This window comes from Scyliorhinus canicula, chromosome 2 (assembly GCF_902713615.1).
Source record: "Scyliorhinus canicula chromosome 2, sScyCan1.1, whole genome shotgun sequence".
Taxonomy (NCBI): Eukaryota; Metazoa; Chordata; class Chondrichthyes; order Carcharhiniformes; family Scyliorhinidae; genus Scyliorhinus; species Scyliorhinus canicula.
This window is the reverse complement of record NC_052147.1, coordinates 284,896,100-284,916,701: the sequence shown is the minus strand read 5'-3', so window position 1 is coordinate 284,916,701 and position 20,602 is coordinate 284,896,100. Positions and strand designations below refer to the sequence as shown.

The 20,602-nt window shown below is 54.2% G+C and overlaps 1 protein-coding gene across 3 annotated transcripts in view; it reads right to left on the bottom strand.

Moving 5' to 3' along the window:
* Positions 1-313: 313 nt before the first annotated feature.
* The window catches only part of LOC119962220 (C-X-C chemokine receptor type 1-like), a 158,415-nt gene continuing 138,126 nt past the window's right edge, over positions 314-20,602 (bottom strand). For 2 of the 3 annotated variants that reach the window (XM_038790195.1, XM_038790197.1), the window contains exon 2: positions 314-1,572. In XM_038790195.1, coding sequence (XP_038646123.1) covers positions 520-1,572 — 1,053 coding nt within the window. In that variant the 3' untranslated portion in view covers positions 314-519. Of the gene's footprint in view, positions 1,573-6,265; positions 6,416-20,602 lie in introns of those variants that run through there. The other variant, XM_038790196.1, reaches the window with a different exon arrangement.

The following is a 20,602-nucleotide window of genomic DNA, read 5'->3' as shown; positions in this document are numbered from 1 at the left end:
AGGCCATTCGGCCCACATACTGTGGTCTTCGTGACACTTGGGCCCGAACGTTGGCTGCCAGCTCTTCTGCAAACAGTGTAAATGAACAAGTGTTCCCCAATCCCTTAATCGCTTCCGTTAATTCAACTGCTTTCATTCAGGATCGAAACTTAAGCAAAATGTTTCTTGTGGCGGATGCTACGGTTGAGCATTATGGGTATCGTCCGGCGACAGCAAGGCAAAACATGTGCTCAGAACTACAGATCATAACATTATGCTGTCAATATTGCAAGAGTGGCCATCTAATGTGGGAAAAGAGCCTTAGAAGACAAAGTTCACACAGAAAGAACAAAAGTTTTATTTCTTAACTAACACTTTCTATCATTCTGTAACTGCTTGTTAATGAAATTCAGACCTGTTATTACACAACATTGTTATCACTTAGTTCCTCGGCAGTTCATTCCATTCAATTATTGATGAATTATTTTATTATCTTTCTGATTGAATAGTAACTCTCTCGCAAGGACTCCAAATGGCGCTTCAAGTCAGGCCAGATACAGAGGAGAGGGATGTGGATGCTTTCTGATGTAACTCTTCACTTTGTTTAATGATTCCTTTCATAGCCAAGAGCTTGAGCAGGTTGTTCCTGAATTTCACCCCGATGAATGCGTACAGGATTGGGTTGATGCAGCTGTGCAGGAATCCCAAAATCTGTGTTCCAATCAGAGCCCTGTCTATATGTTTACGCCTGTCACAAATATAATCAATTAACTTGCTCCTCATCAGCGTGTCGATGAACACGGTGATATTGTACGGCAGCCAACAGATGAGGAAGGCCAGCACCACCGCGATGATGACTTTCATGGCTTTCTGTTTCTGGAATCCCCTCGTTTGACACAGTCTCCAAATCGTCACACTGTAGCAGAAGATCATCACAGCCAGTGGAACGAGGAACCCAATAATGTGCCTCAGAAACCTGGTGGTTATTTTCCATGTTTCAGCTGATTCACCATCAAGTATTTCATAACACGCGGTTCTGTCGAAACCAGCTGGAGTATATTCGCCCTTGTACAGAATAGGCAAAGACAAAACAATGGCCAACACCCAGACAACAGCACAGATCACCTTGATTAGAAATGGCCTCTTCTTCTGGTAGATCCTTGTGGAATAGACGATGGACAGATAGCGGTCGACACTGATACAAGCCAGTAACAGAATCCCGCTGTAAAAGTTAACTTCCTGTAACAGGCTGATGACCTTGCACATGGCATCACCAAACACCCAGCCAGATATGGCATCCACTGCCCAAAAGGGCAAGGTCACGGCGAATAGGAGATCTGCCACTGCCAGATGAAGCAGGTAGATGTCTGTGGATGACATTATGTGTCGATTGTAAAATATGACGACCATTACAACCATGTTCCCAGTCACAGCGAGGAAACACACCAGGCTATAGACAACTGCAATCACCACGTTGATTGAATCATTTACGATGGATGTGCAGGCAAATGTGACTGGATCAAGGTAAAGGTCTTCGGAATAATTGTCAAAATAGTTTTGCCACTTTTCCAAATCATCGAATTCCATAATGTTCTGAAAATAAACAGAATGCAGATCAAACATTGAGAATAAAGCCAAATTATGAAACAAACATTTTACATGGATATACACCAAATACTATAATATCACAGTGGGTTAATAATATAATTTGGTGAGAACGTAGCACTGAGTAGGCAATGCAAAGAGATATCGACAGATAAAGTGAGTTGGTAACAAGTTGTTAGATGGGTCAAATTGGGCTGATATTCTCCAATAGAAGTATTAGTCTTGATCTGATTGTAGCAAAACATATTTTGAAACGGCTTGAGAGGTATCCACGAAGAGGGTATTTTCCCTGCTTTGGAAATCTAAAATGTAGCGGCACTGTCCCAGGATAAGGGGGACGGTCATTTAGGACTAGGCTGAGGAGAAATCTTTTGAATTGTACATGGTGCATCAGTGAGTGTATTCAGGTCTGGGGTTGATCGATATGAGATCTCGCACGGAATTGAGGGAGTGGGTGGGAGGCAGGTGAGTCCTGACTGCACTGGGAAAGGCTCGCGGGACCAAGCGGGCCACTCTTCCTCTGTTTTATACTCTTATTTCTGAAGGACGTAAGCGTGTGCTCATGCACTCCCACTACCACCAGTCTCTACCCCTTTCACACCCGCCATCTCTGGGTGGTGCTGAATCACAACAGTTCACGGTTGAACAGATGTAGACACTCAATCAGAGATCATAGAACGTACAGTGCAGAAGGAGTCCATTCAGCCCATCGAGTCTGCACCGGCTCTTGGAAAGAGCACCCTACCCAAGGTCAACACCTCCACCCTATCCCCATAACCCACTAACCCCACCCAACACTAAAGGCAATTTTGGACACTAAGGGCAATTTATCACGGCCAATCCACCTAACCTGCACATCTTTGGACTGTGGGAGGAAACCGGAGCACCCGGAGGAAACCCACGCAGACCCGGGGAGGATGTGCAGACTCCGCACAGACAGTGAGCCAAGCCGGAATCGAACCTGGGACCCTGGAGCTGTCCACAATGCTACCGTGCTGCTCGGTGAAGCAAACAGCGGCAAACCAGTCTCCGTAATGACAGCCACCCTGGCTGTGAGCATATTAAATTGTTTCAAGCATTGTTAAATGAAGGCCTTTTCAGTTGTCAATGTGGCCATGGGTTCAGATATACATTGAATCCTGTATTTCAGCCCCACAGCAGGAAGGTCACACAAAATATGCAATGAAAGGCCTGCAAGACACATATCAAACTAAAATCCCAGGAAAGAACATAGAACAGTACAGCACAGAACAAGACCTTCGGCCCTCAATGTTGTCCGAAACCAAGATCAAGCTATCCCACTCCCTGTCATTCTGGTGTGCTCCATGTGCCTATACAATAGCCGCTTGAAAGTTCTGAAAGTGTCCGACTCCACTATCACAGCGGGCAGTCCATTCCACACTCTAACCACTCTCTGAGTAAAGAACCTACCTCGGACATCCCTCCTATATCTCCCACCCTGAACCTTATAGTTATTCCCCCTTGTAACAGCTACATCCACCCGAGGAAATAGTCTCTGAACGTCCACTCTATCTATCCCCCTCATCATCTTATAAACCTCTATTAAGTCGCCTCTCATCCTCCTCCGCTCCAAAGAGAAAAGCCCTAGCTCCCTCAACCTTTCCTCATAAGACCTATCCTGCAAACCAGGCAGCATCCTGGTAAATCTCCTTTGCACCCTTTCCAATGCTTCCCCATGTTCCTATAATGAGGTGACCAGAACTGCACACAATACTCCAAATGTGGTCTCACCAGAGACCTGTCCAGTTGCAGAAGAAGGCATAGGCCTTCTTCACGGCTCTATCCACTTGAGCGGCAACCTTCAGAGATCTGTGGACATAAACCCCATGATCTCTCTGTTCCTCCACATTCCTCAAAACCCTGCTGTTGACCCTGTAATCCGCATTCAAATTTGTCTTACCAAAATGAATCACCTCGCACTTATCAGGGTTAAACTCAAAGCTGGACAACAGCTTAAAACAAGATGGCATTCGGTAGATTGCATGCTCCTACCAAATTGCAACAACTAAACATGTTCCAGGTGCACAGATCTTCCACAAAATCTTTGCTGCCGGCTGAAAAAAACAATTGTTCAGTGCTTCCATCTCACTGAGGAGGCTTCAGGACAATCCACGTCCAACAACCTGCTCTGAAAACACTGCACACATTTTACAGCTTTGACAAATTCCACCGCCGCAGTTGAGACACCCCACAACATTCTTAAAGATAAATGTCAATTTGCCGACCTCCCAATGTCAATGGATCCTTTTAGAAGTTCCCAGACTTGCATCTTCGCCAAAAAAACGTAATCATTCATTCCTTGGGCCATACCCTATCTGCACCAGCTTTCATAGAAATCTATCCTTCACTTTTTAAACAAACTGGAACACAAGGGCACCCCGATCCCTCTCCATCTCAGAGTTCTACAATGTTTCACCATTTAGATGATAACCTTCTTCTTTTGTTCTTCCTGCCAAAATGGACCATTTCACATTATCCCTCCATTTGCCAGATCATTGCCCACTCACTTAAGCTATCTATGTCATTTTGTAGCCTCCTTATGTTCTCTTCACAATTTACTTTCCTGCTTATCTTTGTGTCATCAGCAAATTTAGCACCAATACCTGCAATCCATTCCTCCAAGATATTTACATAAATTGTCGAGTGTTGAGACCTCAGCACTGATCCCTGCGGAGCACCGCACCTCACATCTTGACAACCAGAAAAAGGCCCAATCCAGCCGATCCTCTTCCTCGCCCCATTCATGTAAATGTGACCAGTATTCTGTGTTACTCGCCGAGGTCCAGTGTTAATTCCCCACCTACTTGCGTGGTGTTTTCAGGAGTTCCACAACTGAAAATAGACTTAAACCTACCAACAATCTACCCTTATTTTATTTCGAGCTGCCCAATATGAGTCTCCAGCCCTGTCAATATCACTTTAATATCAGTCTTCACTCCTATCAATGCTGTAAGAAGTCTTACAAACCAGGTTAAAGTCCAACAGGTTTGTTACGAATCACTAGCTTTCGGAGCACAGCTCCTTCCTCAGGTCAATCATTGAAACACTTGTTCTAATCATTTCACGTTCTCCTTATCGCAAGGAGAGATGGGAGCACCTATGGGTGTCTGTGCACCTGTGGGTGTCTGGGTGGATGGAGGAACAGGTTGACAGATGATAGGAATCGATCCTCGTCCGTCTTTTCTCTTTTTGGAACTGGTCCTCATATGTATTGATCTCAGATGTTTGGTTTGGTTTTCACCTTCGACCTGAATCTTCAGGTTTTAACATTTTCCTCTGTAATTTCTCCTGCTGCCTCTACTCACATCGGGTTTTTGAAAACTGTTGAAAAGAGGTTCACGAGCCCCCCCCCCCCCCCCCCCCCCCCCCTCCCCTTACCGGCCTGACCAATGAAAGGCACCAAATCCTGTTGCGGCCTGAGACAGACACAGCTTTCAGAGTTCTAGAAGCGGTGCAGATGGTTCTAAACTGTGGGTAAAGTGTAAGGGGAGAGTCATTACTTGAATAGAACTAAGGAAATTCGGCATGTCCACATTAACCCTTACCAACTTTTACAGATGCACTATAGAGAGCATCCTATCGGGCTGCATCACAGCCTGGTATGGCAACTGCTCATCCCAGGACCGCAAGAAACTTCAGAGAGTCGTGAATACCGCCCAGTCCATCACACAAACCCACCTCCCATCCATTGATTCCATCTACACCTCCCGCTGCCGGGGGAAAGCAGGCAGCATAATCAAGGATCCCTCCCACCCGGCTTACTCACTTTTCCAACTTCTTCCATCGGGCAGGAGATTCAGAAGTCTGAGAACACGCACGAACAGACTCAAAAACAGCTTCTTCCCCACTATCACCAGACTCCTAAATGACCCTCTTATGGACTGACCTCATTAACACTACACCCGTGTCTGCTTCATCCGATGCCAATGCTTATGTAGTACATTGTATATATTGTGTTGCCCTATTATGTATTCTCATGTATTTTCTTGAATTCTGTTTAATTCCCTTTTCTTCCCATGTACTGAATGATCTGTTGAGCTGCTTGCAGAAAAATACTTTTCACTGTACCTCGGTACACGTGACAATAAACAAATCCAATCCAATCCAATCCAGATCTTTGAAAGAGCGGACACGGGCAAAACTGGGAGTTGCTTGAGAGGAAATTTGCTGGATGTGTTCCACACCATGAAAGCTCTGTTTAGAGTGGATGGAGACAGATGGTTCCCATTGGTGCAAAGGGACAGAGAACCAAAGGACAGGGTGAGGGGACCAGAGGCCGCATGGATTCACTGACCTGAGTGTGTGATGGAGGGAGAGTCAATTGGAGCCTTCAGAAGAGAATTGGACAAGTGATGGAGAAAGAACCTTGAGGCAACGGGGAAACGGTGGGAGAGTGGAACTAGCTGAGTTGCAGGGAGCCAGGACAGAATTAACAGACCGAAGTGACCATTCAATGATTCCACAACGCTGTAAGATATTGTTGCTCGGGTCCTTGCCAATTGAAGCTCCGATCGCAAGCGCTGTCCAAAGCAAGGACCCGACACCCTTGCATATTTGAGTGTACGACCTGATGCCAGTGCCAAGAAACCTCAGCTCGGTGGGCACAAAAGTAATTTTTACAAAACCAAATCAACTAAATTGCTGATTAAATTCTACATACCTTCCGAAAGGGCAATCGACTGTCTCCAAAACTAGTTTTCTTGACCGTCTCACGTACCAGATATCAGACGACAACGAAAAGGCTTCCACAATGTTTGGTGGTGTGAACACAGTTTGATACGTCTGAAGGTGACAGGACTACTGCCCGTTGTGTGTGTCCAGCCCACAAGCGGGGGTGGGGCAGCAGAGGGGGGAGGGGGATGGAGGTAGGAAGAGTGTTGCAACGCATTAAATAATTTAATGGAGAAAATGCAGAATCGGCTCAAGTACTTTAGCTAAAATCCCACAGATTGCCGCGACCGACAATTCGCAGCACATCATATTTGTAACTTTCAGATGGAACAGAATTGTTACAGAAATGGATTTGGAGTCTCCAGTCTGCAATGTGCTAAGTTGGAGCCGGTGGCTGCCCTGGGCAGGACAGTTTCCTGGACAATTGGCTGATCATCCGATATTGCATTTTACAATCTTGCGTAATCACATTGAAATCAAAAACATAAATAAGAATAGTCAGTGAGAATCTTGACAGGAAATTTGCTCTTGAATACTTTGAGGAAGCTACAGGAACTATGGATTCTGCACGTTTTAGTTTCTCCATTCGTAATGCGCCTCGAGAAGGTGGTGGTGAGCTGCCTTCTTGATCCGCATGCAGTCCATGTGGTGTAGGTACACCCACTGTGCTGTCAGGGAGGGAGTTCCAGGACGTTGCCCCAGTGACAGTGAAGGAACGGCCAATATATTTCCAAGTCAGGATGTTGAGTGACTTGGAGCGGAACCTCCAAGTGGTGGGGTTCCCAGGTATCTGATGTACTTGCCCTTCTAAATGGTAGTGCCCATGGGTTTGGAAGGAGCTGTCTAATAATAATAAGGAACCTTGGTGAGTTACTGCAGTGCATCTTGTAGATGGGACACACGGCTGCCACTGTTCGTCGGTGGTGGAGGGTTTGAATGTTTGTGGAAGGGGAGCAATCAAGCGGGGCTGCTTTATCCTGGATGGAGTTGAGCTTCTTGAGTGTTGTTGGAGCTGCACTCATCCAGGCAAGTGGAGAGTCTCCCATCACACTCCTCACTTATGCCTTGTAGATGATGGGCAGGCTTTGGGGGGGTCAGGAGGTGAGTTACCTGTTGCAGGATTCCTAGCCTCTGATCCGCTCTGGTACCCACTGTATTAATATGGCTAGTCCAGTTCAATTGCTGGTCAATAGTAACTCCCCCACCAGGAAGTTGATTGTGGAGGATTCAGCGATGGTAATGCTATTGAATGCCAAGGGGCGGTGGTTAGAGTCTCTCTCGTTGGAGATGGTCATTGTCTGAAACTTGTGTGGCATGAATTTTGTTTGTCACTTGTCAGCCCCAAGCCTGGATATTGTCCAGGTCTTGCTGCATTTGGACACGGACTGCTTCATTATCTGAGGAGTCGCGAATGGTGCTGAACATGAAATGAAAATGAAAATTGCTAATTGTCACGAGTAGCCTTCAATGAAGTTACTGTGAAAAGCCCCTAGTCGCCACATTCCGGCGCCTGTCCGGGGAGGCTGGTACGGGAATTGAACCGTGCTGCTGGCCTGCTTGGTCTGCTTTAAAAGCCAGCGATTTAGCTCAGTGAGCTAAACCAGTCCCTAGTGAGCTAAACCAGCCCCTGTGCAGGGGTGCAGTGTGCAGTCATCCGTGCAGTCATCTGTAAACATCCCCACTGCTGACATTATGATGGAAGGGAGGTCATTGATGAAGCAGCTGAAGATGGTTGGGGCCGAGGACACTACCCTGAGGAACTCCTGCAGTGATGTCCTGGAGCTGAGATGATTGACCTCCAACCACCACAACCATCTTCCTTTGTGCCGGGTATGACCCCAACCAGCGGAGAGTTTCCCCTGATTCCCATTGACTCCAGTTTAGCTCGGGCTCCTTGATGCCACACTCGGTCAAATGCTGCCTTGATGTCAAGGACAGTCACTCTCACCTCACCTCTGGCATTCAGCTCTTTTGTCCACGTTTGAACCAAGGCTGTAATGAGGTCAGAAGCTGAGTGACCCTGGTGGAACCCAAACTGGCCAGGTTATTGCTGAGTAAGTGCTGCGTGATAGCATCAATTATCACCCCTTTCGTCACTTTGCTGATGATAAAGAGTAGACTGATTGTTAATTGGCCAAACTGGATTTGTCTTGGTCTTTGTGTACAGGACACACCCTGGCAATTTTCCACATTGCCGGGTAGATGCCAGTGTTGTAGCTGTACTGAAACAGCTTGGCAAGGGGTATGGCCAGTTCTGGAGCACAAGTCTTCAGTACTATTGGTGGAACACTATCAGGCCTTTGCAGTATCCAGTGCCTTCAGCCATTTCTTGATATCACGTGGAATGAATCGAGCTGGCAGAAGACTGACATCTGTGATGCTGCCTTCAGAGGAGACTGAGATGGATCATCCACTCGGCACTTCTGGCTGAAGATCAAAGCAAATCATAGAATTTACAGTGCAGAAGGAGGCCATTTGGCCCATCGAGTCTGGACTGGCCCCTGGTGTGTCCTGCCCACAAGCGGGGGTGGGGCAGCGGGTGCCGGGGGGGGGGGGGGGGGGGGGAGTTAGGAAGAGTGTTGCAAAACATTAAATAATTTAAAGGAAAAAATGCAGAATCGGCTCAAGTACTACAGATTGCCGCGACCGACAATTCACAGCACATCATATTTGTAACATTTAGATGGAACAGAATTGTTACAGAAATGGAATTGGAGTTTCCAGTCTGCAATGTGCTGAGTAGGAGCCACTGGCTGCCCTGGGTAGGGCCAGTCTGCAATGTGCTGAGTTGGAGCCACTGGCTGCCCTGGGTAGGGCCAGTCTGCAATGTGCTGAGTTGGAGCCAGTGGCTGCCCTGGGTAGGACCAGTCTGCAATGTGCTGAGTTGGAGCTGTGGCTGCCCTGGGTAGGACCAGTCTGCAATGTGCTGAGTTGGAGCTGTGGCTGCCCTGGGTAGGGCCAGTCTGCAATGTGCTGAGTTGGAGCCAGTGGCTGCCCTGGGCTGGACCAGTCTGCAATGTGCTGAGTTGGAGCTGTGGCTGCCCTGGGTAGGGCCAGTCTGCAATGTGCTGAGTTGGAGCTGTGGCTGCCCTGGGTAGGGCCAGTCTGCAATGTGCTGAGTTGGAGCCAGTGGCTGCCCTGGGTAGGGCCAGTCTGCAATGTGCTGAGTTGGAGCTGTGGCTGCCCTGGGTAGGGCCAGTCTGCAATGTGCTGAGTTGGAGCCAGTGGCTGCCCTGGGTAGGACCAGTCTGCAATGCGCTGAGTTGGAGCCAGTGGCTGCCCTGGGCTGGGCCAGTCTGCAATGTGCTGAGTTGGAGCCACTGGCTGCCCTGGGCTGGGCCAGTCTGCAATGTGCTGAGTTGGAGCCACTGGCTGCCCTGGGCTGGGCCAGTCTGCAATGTGCTGAGTTGGAGCCAGTGGCTGCCCTGGGTAGGACCAGTCTGCAATGTGCTGAGTTGGAGCCACTGGCTGCCCTGGACAGGACCAGTCTGCAATGTGCTGAGTTGGAGCCAGTGGCTGCCCTGGGTAGGGCCAGTCTGCAATGTGCTGAGTTGGAGCTGTGGCTGCCCTGGGTAGGGCCAGTCTGCAATGTGCTGAGTTGGAGCTGTGGCTGCCCTGGGTAGGGCCAGTCTGCAATGTGCTGAGTTGGAGCCAGTGGCTGCCCTGGGCTGGGCCAGTCTGCAATGTGCTGAGTTGGAGCCAGTGGCTGCCCTGGGTAGGGCCAGTCTGCAATGTGCTGAGTTGGAGCCACTGGCTGCCCTGGGTAGGACCAGTCTGCAATGTGCTGAGTTGGGGCTGTGGCTGCCCTGGGTAGGACCAGTCTGCAATGTGCTGAGTTGGAGCCAGTGGCTGCCCTGGGCTGGGGCAGTCTGCAATGTGTGAGTTGGAGCCACTGGCTGCCCTGGGTAGGACCAGTCTGCAATGTGCTGAATTGGAGCCAGTGGCTGCCCTGGGCTGGGGCAGTCTGCAATGTGTGAGTTGGAGCCACTGGCTGCCCTGGGTAGGACCAGTCTGCAATGTGCTGAATTGGAGCCAGTGGCTGCCCTGGACAGGACCAGTCTGCAATGTGCTGAGTTGGAGCTGTGGCTGCCCTTCTTGGTGCCTAGGACCAGTCTGCAATGTGCCGGAGTTGGGAAGCTGTGGCTGCCCTGACAGGACCTGTCTGCAATGTGGCTGAGTTGGAGGCTCCAGTGGCTGCCCTGGGGTAGGAACCAGTCTGCAATGTGCGAGTTGGAGCCAGTGGCTGCCCTGTGACGGACCAGTCTGCAATGTGCCTGATGTTGGAGTGTGGCTCATGCCCTGGGTTCGGGCCCGTCTGCAATGTGCTGAGTTTGGAGCCAGTGGCCTTGCCATGGGTAGGGCCAGTCTTGCAATGTGCCCTGAGTTGGTAGCTCGTGGCTGCCCTGGTTAGGGCCAGGTCTGCATATGTGCTGAGTTGGAGCCAGTAGCTGCCCTGGCTAGGACCAGGTTCTGCAATGTGCTGAATTGAGCCACTGGCTGCCCTGAGGCTGGGCCAGTCTGCAATGTTGCTGAGTTGGAGCCAGTGGCTGCACTGGGATGGGCCAGTCTGCAATGTGCTGAGTTGGAGCCAGTGGGCTGCCCTGGACAGGACCAGTCTGCAATGTGCTGAGTTGGAGCCAGTGGCTGCCCTGGGTAGGGCCAGTCTGCAATGTGCTGAGTTGGAGCCAGTGGCTGCCCTGGGTAGGACCAGTCTGCAATGTGCTGAATTGGAGCCACTGGCTGCCCTGGGCTGGGCCAGTCTGCAATGTGCTGAGTTGGAGCCAGTGGCTGCCCTGGGCTGGGCCAGTCTGCAATGTGCTGAGTTGGAGCCAGTGGCTGCCCTGGGCTGGGCCAGTCTGCAATGTGCTGAGTTGGAGCTGTGGCTGCGCTGGGTAGGGCCAGTCTGCAATGTGCTGAAATTGAGCCACTGGCTTTCCTGGACAGGACCAGTCTGCAATGTGCTGAGTTGGAGCTGTGGCTGCCCTGAGTAGGACCAGTCTGCAATGTGCTGAGTTGGGGCTGTGGCTGCCCTGAGTAGGACCAGTCTGCAATGTGCTGAGTTGGGGCTGTGGCTGCCCTGAGTAGGACCAGTCTGCAATGTGCTGAGTTGGTGCCAGTGGCTGCCCTGGACAGGACCAGTCTGCAATGTGCTGAATTGGAGCTGTGGCTGCCCTGGGTAGGGCCAGTCTGCAATGTGCTGAGTTGGAGCCAGTGGCTGCCCTGGGTAGGGCCAGTCTGCAATGTGCTGAGTTGGAGCCAGTGGCTGCCCTGGGTAGGACCAGTCTGCAATGTGCTGAATTGGAGCCACTGGCTGCCCTGGGCTGGGCCAGTCTGCAATGTGCTGAGTTGGAGCCAGTGGCTGCCCTGGGCTGGGCCAGTCTGCAATGTGCTGAGTTGGAGCCAGTGGCTGCCCTGGGCTGGGCCAGTCTGCAATGTGCTGAGTTGGAGCTGTGGCTGCGCTGGGTAGGACCAGTCTGCAATGTGCTGAATTGGAGCTGTGGCTGCCCTGGGTAGGGCCAGTCTGCAATGTGCTGAGTTGGAGCCAGTGGCTGCCCTGGGTAGGACCAGTCTGCAATGTGCTGAGTTGGAGCCAGTGGCTGCCCTGGGTAGGACCAGTCTGCAATGTGCTGAAATTGAGCCACTGGCTTTCCTGGACAGGACCAGTCTGCAATGTGCTGAGTTGGAGCTGTGGCTGCCCTGGGTAGGGCCAGTCTGCAATGTGCTGAGTTGGAGCCAGTGGCTGCCCTGGGTAGGGCCAGTCTGCAATGTGCTGAGTTGGAGCCAGTGGCTGCCCTGGGTAGGACCAGTCTGCAATGTGCTGAGTTGGAGCCAGTGGCTGCCCTGGGCTGGGCCAGTCTGCAATGTGCTGAGTTGGAGCTGTGGCTGCCCTGGGTAGGACCAGTCTGCAATGTGCTGAGTTGGAGCCAGTGGCTGCCCTGGGTAGGACCAGTCTGCAATGTGCTGAATTGGAGCCAGTGGCTGCCCTGGGTAGGACCAGTCTGCAATGTGCTGAGTTGGAGCCAGTGGCTGCCCTGGGCTGGGCCAGTCTGCAATATGCTGAGTTGGGGCTGTGGCTGCCCTGGGTAGGGCCAGTCTGCAATGTGCTGAGTTGGAGCCAGTGGGTGCCCTGGGTAGGGCCAGTCTGCAATGTGCTGAATTGGAGCCAGTGGCTGGCCTGGGCTGGGCCAGTCTGCAATGTGCTGAGTTGGAGCTGTGGCTGCCCTGGGTAGGACCAGTCTGCAATGTGCTGAGTTGGAGCCAGTGGCTGCCCTGGGTAGGGCCAGTCTGCAATGTGCTGAAATTGAGCCACTGGCTTTCCTGGACAGGACCAGCCTGCAATGTGCTGAGTTGGAGCTGTGGCTGCCCTGGGTAGGGTCAGTCTGCAATGTGCTGAGTTGGAGCCACTGGCTGCCCTGGGCTGGCCCAGTCTGCAATGTGCTGAGTTGGAGCCAGTGGCTGCCCTGGGTAGGACCAGTCTGCAATGTGCTGAGTTGGAGCCAGTGGCTGCCCTGGGTAGGGCCAGTCTGCAATGTCCTGAGTTGGAGCTGTGGCTGCCCTGGGCTGGGCCAGTCTGCAATGTGCTGAGTTGGAGCTGTGGCTGCCCTGGGTAGGGCCAGTCTGCAATGTGCTGAGTTGGAGCCACTGGCTGCCCTGGGCTGGCCCAGTCTGCAATGTGCTGAGTTGGAGCCAGTGGCTGCCCTGGGTAGGACCAGTCTGCAATGTGCTGAGTTGGAGCTGTGGCTGCCCTGGGTAGGGCCAGTCTGCAATGTGCTGAGTTGGAGCCACTGGCTGCCCTGGGCTGGCCCAGTCTGCAATGTGCTGAGTTGGAGCCAGTGGCTGCCCTGGGTAGGGCCAGTCTGCAATGTGCTGAGTTGGAGCCAGTGGCTGCCCTGGGTAGGACCAGTCTGCAATGTGCTGAATTGGAGCCACTGGCTGCCCTGGGCTGGGCCAGTCTGCAATGTGCTGAGTTGGAGCCAGTGGCTGCCCTGGGTAGGGCCAGTCTGCAATGTGCTGAGTTGGAGCCAGTGGCTGCCCTGGGTAGGGCCAGTCTGCAATGTGCTGAGTTGGAGCCAGTGGCTGCCCTGGGTAGGACCAGTCTGCAATGTGCTGAATTGGAGCCACTGGCTGCCCTGGGCTGGGCCAGTCTGCAATGTGCTGAGTTGGAGCCAGTGGCTGCCCTGGGCTGGGCCAGTCTGCAATGTGCTGAGTTGGAGCCAGTGGCTGCCCTGGGCTGGGCCAGTCTGCAATGTGCTGAGTTGGAGCTGTGGCTGCGCTGGGTAGGACCAGTCTGCAATGTGCTGAATTGGAGCTGTGGCTGCCCTGGGCTGGCCCAGTCTGCAATGTGCTGAGTTGGAGCCAGTGGCTGCCCTGGGTAGGACCAGTCTGCAATGTGCTGAGTTGGAGCCAGTGGCTGCCCTGGGTAGGACCAGTCTGCAATGTGCTGAAATTGAGCCACTGGCTTTCCTGGACAGGACCAGTCTGCAATGTGCTGAGTTGGAGCTGTGGCTGCCCTGGGTAGGGCCAGTCTGCAATGTGCTGAGTTGGAGCCAGTGGCTGCCCTGGGTAGGGCCAGTCTGCAATGTGCTGAGTTGGAGCCAGTGGCTGCCCTGGGTAGGACCAGTCTGCAATGTGCTGAGTTGGAGCCAGTGGCTGCCCTGGGCTGGGCCAGTCTGCAATGTGCTGAGTTGGAGCTGTGGCTGCCCTGGGTAGGGCCAGTCTGCAATGTGCTGAGTTGGAGCTGTGGCTGCCCTGTGTAGGACCAGTCTGCAATGTGCTGAGTTGGAGCTGTGGCTGCCCTGGGTAGGACCAGTCTGCAATGTGCTGAGTTGGAGCCAGTGGCTGCCCTGGGTAGGACCAGTCTGCAATGTGCTGAATTGGAGCCAGTGGCTGCCCTGGGTAGGACCAGTCTGCAATGTGCTGAGTTGGAGCCAGTGGCTGCCCTGGGCTGGGCCAGTCTGCAATATGCTGAGTTGGGGCTGTGGCTGCCCTGGGTAGGGCCAGTCTGCAATGTGCTGAGTTGGAGCCAGTGGGTGCCCTGGGTAGGGCCAGTCTGCAATGTGCTGAATTGGAGCCAGTGGCTGCCCTGGGCTGGGCCAGTCTGCAATGTGCTGAGTTGGAGCTGTGGCTGCCCTGGGTAGGACCAGTCTGCAATGTGCTGAGTTGGAGCCAGTGGCTGCCCTGGGTAGGGCCAGTCTGCAATGTGCTGAAATTGAGCCACTGGCTTTCCTGGACAGGACCAGTCTGCAATGTGCTGAGTTGGAGCTGTGGCTGCCCTGGGTAGGGCCAGTCTGCAATGTGCTGAGTTGGAGCCACTGGCTGCCCTGGGCTGGCCCAGTCTGCAATGTGCTGAGTTGGAGCCAGTGGCTGCCCTGGGTAGGACCAGTCTGCAATGTGCTGAGTTGGAGCCAGTGGCTGCCCTGGGTAGGACCAGTCTGCAATGTGCTGAGTTGGAGCTGTGGCTGCCCTGGGTAGGACCAGTCTGCAATGTGCTGAGTTGGAGCCAGTGGCTGCCCTGGGCTGGGCCAGTCTGCAATGTGCTGAGTTGGAGCTGTGGCTGCCCTGGGTAGGACCAGTCTGCAATGTGCTGAATTGGAGCTGTGGCTGCCCTGGGTAGGGCCAGTCTGCAATGTGCTGAAATTGAGCCACTGGCTTTCCTGGACAGGACCAGTCTGCAATGTGCTGAGTTGGAGCTGTGGCTGCCCTGAGTAGGACCAGTCTGCAATGTGCTGAGTTGGGGCTGTGGCTGCCCTGAGTAGGACCAGTCTGCAATGTGCTGAGTTGGGGCTGTGGCTGCCCTGAGTAGGACCAGTCTGCAATGTGCTGAGTTGGTGCCAGTGGCTGCCCTGGACAGGACCAGTCTGCAATGTGCTGAATTGGAGCTGTGGCTGCCCTGGGTAGGGCCAGTCTGCAATGTGCTGAGTTGGAGCCAGTGGCTGCCCTGGGTAGGGCCAGTCTGCAATGTGCTGAGTTGGAGCCAGTGGCTGCCCTGGGTAGGACCAGTCTGCAATGTGCTGAATTGGAGCCACTGGCTGCCCTGGGCTGGGCCAGTCTGCAAGGTGCTGAGTTGGAGCCAGTGGCTGCCCTGGGCTGGGCCAGTCTGCAATGTGCTGAGTTGGAGCCAGTGGCTGCCCTGGGCTGGGCCAGTCTGCAATGTGCTGAGTTGGAGCTGTGGCTGCGCTGGGTAGGACCAGTCTGCAATGTGCTGAGTTGGAGCCAGTGGCTGCCCTGGGTAGGGCCAGTCTGCAATGTGCTGAATTGGAGCTGTGGCTGCCCTGGGTAGGGCCAGTCTGCAATGTGCTGAGTTGGAGCCAGTGGCTGCCCTGGGTAGGACCAGTCTGCAATGTGCTGAGTTGGAGCCAGTGGCTGCCCTGGGTAGGACCAGTCTGCAATGTGCTGAAATTGAGCCACTGGCTTTCCTGGACAGGACCAGTCTGCAATGTGCTGAGTTGGAGCTGTGGCTGCCCTGGGTAGGGCCAGTCTGCAATGTGCTGAGTTGGAGCCAGTGGCTGCCCTGGGTAGGGCCAGTCTGCAATGTGCTGAGTTGGAGCCAGTGGCTGCCCTGGGTAGGACCAGTCTGCAATGTGCTGAGTTGGAGCTGTGGCTGCCCTGGGTAGGACCAGTCTGCAATGTGCTGAGTTGGAGCTGTGGCTGCCCTGGGTAGGACCAGTCTGCAATGTGCTGAGTTGGAGCCAGTGGCTGCCCTGGGTAGGACCAGTCTGCAATGTGCTGAATTGGAGCCAGTGGCTGCCCTGGGTAGGACCAGTCTGCAATGTGCTGAGTTGGAGCCAGTGGCTGCCCTGGGCTGGGCCAGTCTGCAATATGCTGAGTTGGGGCTGTGGCTGCCCTGGGTAGGGCCAGTCTGCAATGTGCTGAGTTGGAGCCAGTGGGTGCCCTGGGTAGGGCCAGTCTGCAATGTGCTGAATTGGAGCCAGTGGCTGCCCTGGGCTGGGCCAGTCTGCAATGTGCTGAGTTGGAGCTGTGGCTGCCCTGGGTAGGACCAGTCTGCAATGTGCTGAGTTGGAGCCAGTGGCTGCCCTGGGTAGGGCCAGTCTGCAATGTGCTGAAATTGAGCCACTGGCTTTCCTGGACAGGACCAGTCTGCAATGTGCTGAGTTGGAGCTGTGGCTGCCCTGGGTAGGGCCAGTCTGCAATGTGCTGAGTTGGAGCCACTGGCTGCCCTGGGCTGGCCCAGTCTGCAATGTGCTGAGTTGGAGCCAGTGGCTGCCCTGGGTAGGGCCAGTCTGCAATGTGCTGAGTTGGAGCTGTGGCTGCCCTGGGCTGGGCCAGTCTGCAATGTGCTGAGTTGGAGCTGTGGCTGCCCTGGGTAGGGCCAGTCTGCAATGTGCTGAGTTGGAGCCACTGGCTGCCCTGGGCTGGCCCAGTCTGCAATGTGCTGAGTTGGAGCCAGTGGCTGCCCTGGGTAGGACCAGTCTGCAATGTGCTGAGTTGGAGCCAGTGGCTGCCCTGGGTAGGGCCAGTCTGCAATGTGCTGAGTTGGAGCCAGTGGCTGCCCTGGGTAGGACCAGTCTGCAATGTGCTGAATTGGAGCCACTGGCTGCCCTGGGCTGGGCCAGTCTGCAATGTGCTGAGTTGGAGCCAGTGGCTGCCCTGGGCTGGGCCAGTCTGCAATGTGCTGAGTTGGAGCCAGTGGCTGCCCTGGGCTGGGCCAGTCTGCAATGTGCTGAGTTGGAGCTGTGGCTGCGCTGGGTAGGACCAGTCTGCAATGTGCTGAATTGGAGCTGTGGCTGCCCTGGGCTGGCCCAGTCTGCAATGTGCTGAGTTGGAGCCAGTGGCTGCCCTGGGTAGGACCAGTCTGCAATGTGCTGAGTTGGAGCCAGTGGCTGCCCTGGGTAGGACCAGTCTGCAATGTGCTGAAATTGAGCCACTGGCTTTCCTGGACAGGACCAGTCTGCAATGTGCTGAGTTGGAGCTGTGGCTGCCCTGGGTAGGGCCAGTCTGCAATGTGCTGAGTTGGAGCCAGTGGCTGCCCTGGGTAGGGCCAGTCTGCAATGTGCTGAGTTGGAGCCAGTGGCTGCCCTGGGTAGGACCAGTCTGCAATGTGCTGAGTTGGAGCCAGTGGCTGCCCTGGGCTGGGCCAGTCTGCAATGTGCTGAGTTGGAGCTGTGGCTGCCCTGGGTAGGGCCAGTCTGTAATGTGCTGAGTTGGAGCTGTGGCTGCCCTGTGTAGGACCAGTCTGCAATGTGCTGAGTTGGAGCCAGTGGCTGCCCTGGGTAGGACCAGTCTGCAATGTGCTGAGTTGGAGCCAGTGGCTGCCCTGGGTAGGACCAGTCTGCAATGTGCTGAATTGGAGCCGGTGGCTGCCCTGGGTAGGACCAGTCTGCAATGTGCTGAGTTGGAGCCAGTGGCTGCCCTGGGCTGGGCCAGTCTGCAATATGCTGAGTTGGGGCTGTGGCTGCCCTGGGTAGGGCCAGTCTGCAATGTGCTGAGTTGGAGCCAGTGGGTGCCCTGGGTAGGGCCAGTCTGCAATGTGCTGAATTGGAGCCAGTGGCTGCCCTGGGCTGGGCCAGTCTGCAATGTGCTGAGTTGGAGCTGTGGCTGCCCTGGGTAGGACCAGTCTGCAATGTGCTGAGTTGGAGCCAGTGGCTGCCCTGGGTAGGGCCAGTCTGCAATGTGCTGAGTTGGAGCTGTGGCTGCCCTGGGTAGGGCCAGTCTGCAATGTGCTGAGTTGGAGCCACTGGCTGCCCTGGGCTGGCCCAGTCTGCAATGTGCTGAGTTGGAGCCAGTGGCTGCCCTGGGTAGGACCAGTCTGCAATGTGCTGAGTTGGAGCCAGTGGCTGCCCTGGGCTGGGCCAGTCTGCAATGTGCTGAGTTGGAGCTGTGGCTGCCCTGGGTAGGACCAGTCTGCAATGTGCTGAGTTGGAGCTGTGGCTGCCCTGGGTAGGGCCAGTCTGCAATGTGCTGAGTTGGAGCCACTGGCTGCCCTGGGCTGGCCCAGTCTGCAATGTGCTGAGTTGGAGCCAGTGGCTGCCCTGGGTAGGACCAGTCTGCAATGTGCTGAGTTGGAGCCAGTGGCTGCCCTGGGTAGGGCCAGTCTGCAATGTGCTGAGTTGGAGCTGTGGCTGCCCTGGGTAGGGCCAGTCTGCAATGTGCTGAGTTGGAGCCAGTGGCTGCCCTGGGTAGGGCCAGTCTGCAATGTGCTGAGTTGGGGCTGTGGCTGCCCTGGGTAGGACCAGTCTGCAATGTGCTGAAATTGAGCCACTGGCTTTCCTGGACAGGACCAGTCTGCAATGTGCTGAGTTGGAGCCAGTGGCTGCCCTGGGTAGGACCAGTCTGCAATGTGCTGAGTTGGAGCTGTGGCTGCCCTGGGTAGGGCCAGTCTGCAATGTGCTGAGTTGGAGCCAGTGGCTGCCCTGGGTAGGGCCAGTCTGCAATGTGCTGAGTTGGAGCCAGTGGCTGCCCTGGGTAGGGCCAGTCTGCAATGTGCTGAGTTGGAGCTGTGGCTGCCCTGGGTAGGGCCAGTCTGCAATGTGCTGAGTTGGAGCCAGTGGCTGCCCTGGGCTGGGCCAGTCTGCAATGTGCTGAATTGGATCTGTGGCTGCCCTGGGTAGGGCCAGTCTGCAATGTGCTGAGTTGGATCTGTGGCTGCCCTGGGTAGGGCCAGTCTGCAATGTGCTGAGTTGGAGCCACTGGCTGCCCTGGGCTGGGCCAGTCTGCAATGTGCTGAGTTGCAGCCACTGGCTGCCCTGGGCTGGGCCAGTCTGTAATGTGCTGAGTTGGAGCTGTGGCTGCCCTGGGTAGGGCCAGTCTGTAATGTGCTGAGTTGGAGCTGTGGCTGCCCTGGGTAGGGCCAGTCTGCAATGTGCTGAGTTGGGGCTGTGGCTGCCCTGGGCTGGGCCAATCTGCAATGTGCTGAGTTGGAGCCAGTGGCTGCCCTGGGCTGGGCCAGTCTGCAATGTGCTGAGTTGGAGCCAGTGGCTGCCCTGGGTAGGGCCAGTCTGCAATGTGCTGAGTTGGAGCTGTGGCTGCCCTGGGTAGGACCAGTCTGCAATGTGCTGAGTTGGAGCCAGTGGCTGCCCTGGGCTGGGCCAGTCTGCAATGTGCTGAGTTGGAGCCAGTGGCTGCCCTGGGTAGGGCCAGTCTGCAATGTGCTGAGTTGGAGCCAGTGGCTGCCCTGGGTAGGGCCAGTCTGCAATGTGCTGAGTTGGTGCCAGTGGCTGCCCTGGGTAGGACCAGTCTGCAATGTGCTGAAATTGAGCCACTGGCTTTCCTGGACAGGACCAGTCTGCAATGTGCTGAGTTGGAGCTGTGGCTGCCCTGGGCTGGGCCAGTCTGCAATGTGCTGAGTTGGAGCCAGTGGCTGCCCTGGGTAGGGCCAGTCTGCAATGTGCTGAGTTGGAGCCAGTGGCTGCCCTGGACAGGACAGTTTCCTGGACAATTGGCTGATGATCCGATATTGCATTTTACAATCTTGTGTAATCACATTGAAATCAAAAACACAAATAAGAATAGTCAGTGAGAATCTTGACAGGAAATTGGCCTTGAGTTCTTTGAAGAAGCTACGGGAACTGTGGAATCTGCACATTTTAGTTTTCAAAGGGCCATTGATAAGGCAGCTCACCACCACCCTCTCAAGGGCAATTAGGTTGAGCAACAAATGCTGGCCTTTCTAGCAAAGCTCACATGGTGTGAGATTGTGAAAAAACAAGTAGCAGAGATGAAAACGGGAAAAGGAGAAGGACAGTTATCCTTTTCAAGTCTGTTTTTGTATTCATTCAAGGGATTTAGACTTCGTTGGCTAGGCCGTCCCTAATGGGTCTCGAGATGGTGGTGGTTAGCTGCCTTCTTGAACCACTGCAGACCATGATATATTTCCCAGTCAGGGTGGTGAGTGACTTGGAGGGGAACCTCCAGGTGGTGGGGTTCCCAGGTATCTGCTGCTCTTGTCCTTCTAGATGGTAGCGGCCGTGGGTTTGGAAGGTGCTGCTGAAGGAGCCTTGGTGAGTTGCTGCAGTGCTTCTTGTAGATGGTGCACACGGCTGTTACTGTTCATCAGTAGTCGAGGGAGTGAATGTTTGTGGAAGGGGAGCAATCAAGCGGGGCTGCTTTGTCCTGGATGTTGTTGAGCTTCTTGAGTGTCGTTGGAGCTGCGCTCATCCAGGCAAGTGGAGAGTATTCCATCACACTCCTGACTTGTGCCTTGTAGATGGTGGACAGGCTTTGGAGGGTCAGGAGGTGAGTTACTCACCGTAGGATTCTCAGCCCCTGGTCATCGCCACCTTGACCGCCACCTGGATTTTGACCTTTATCACCTCTTTCATTGCGGTCAGCTCCTTTCAGCAGGAATGCTTTCCATCCGTCGCCGGTG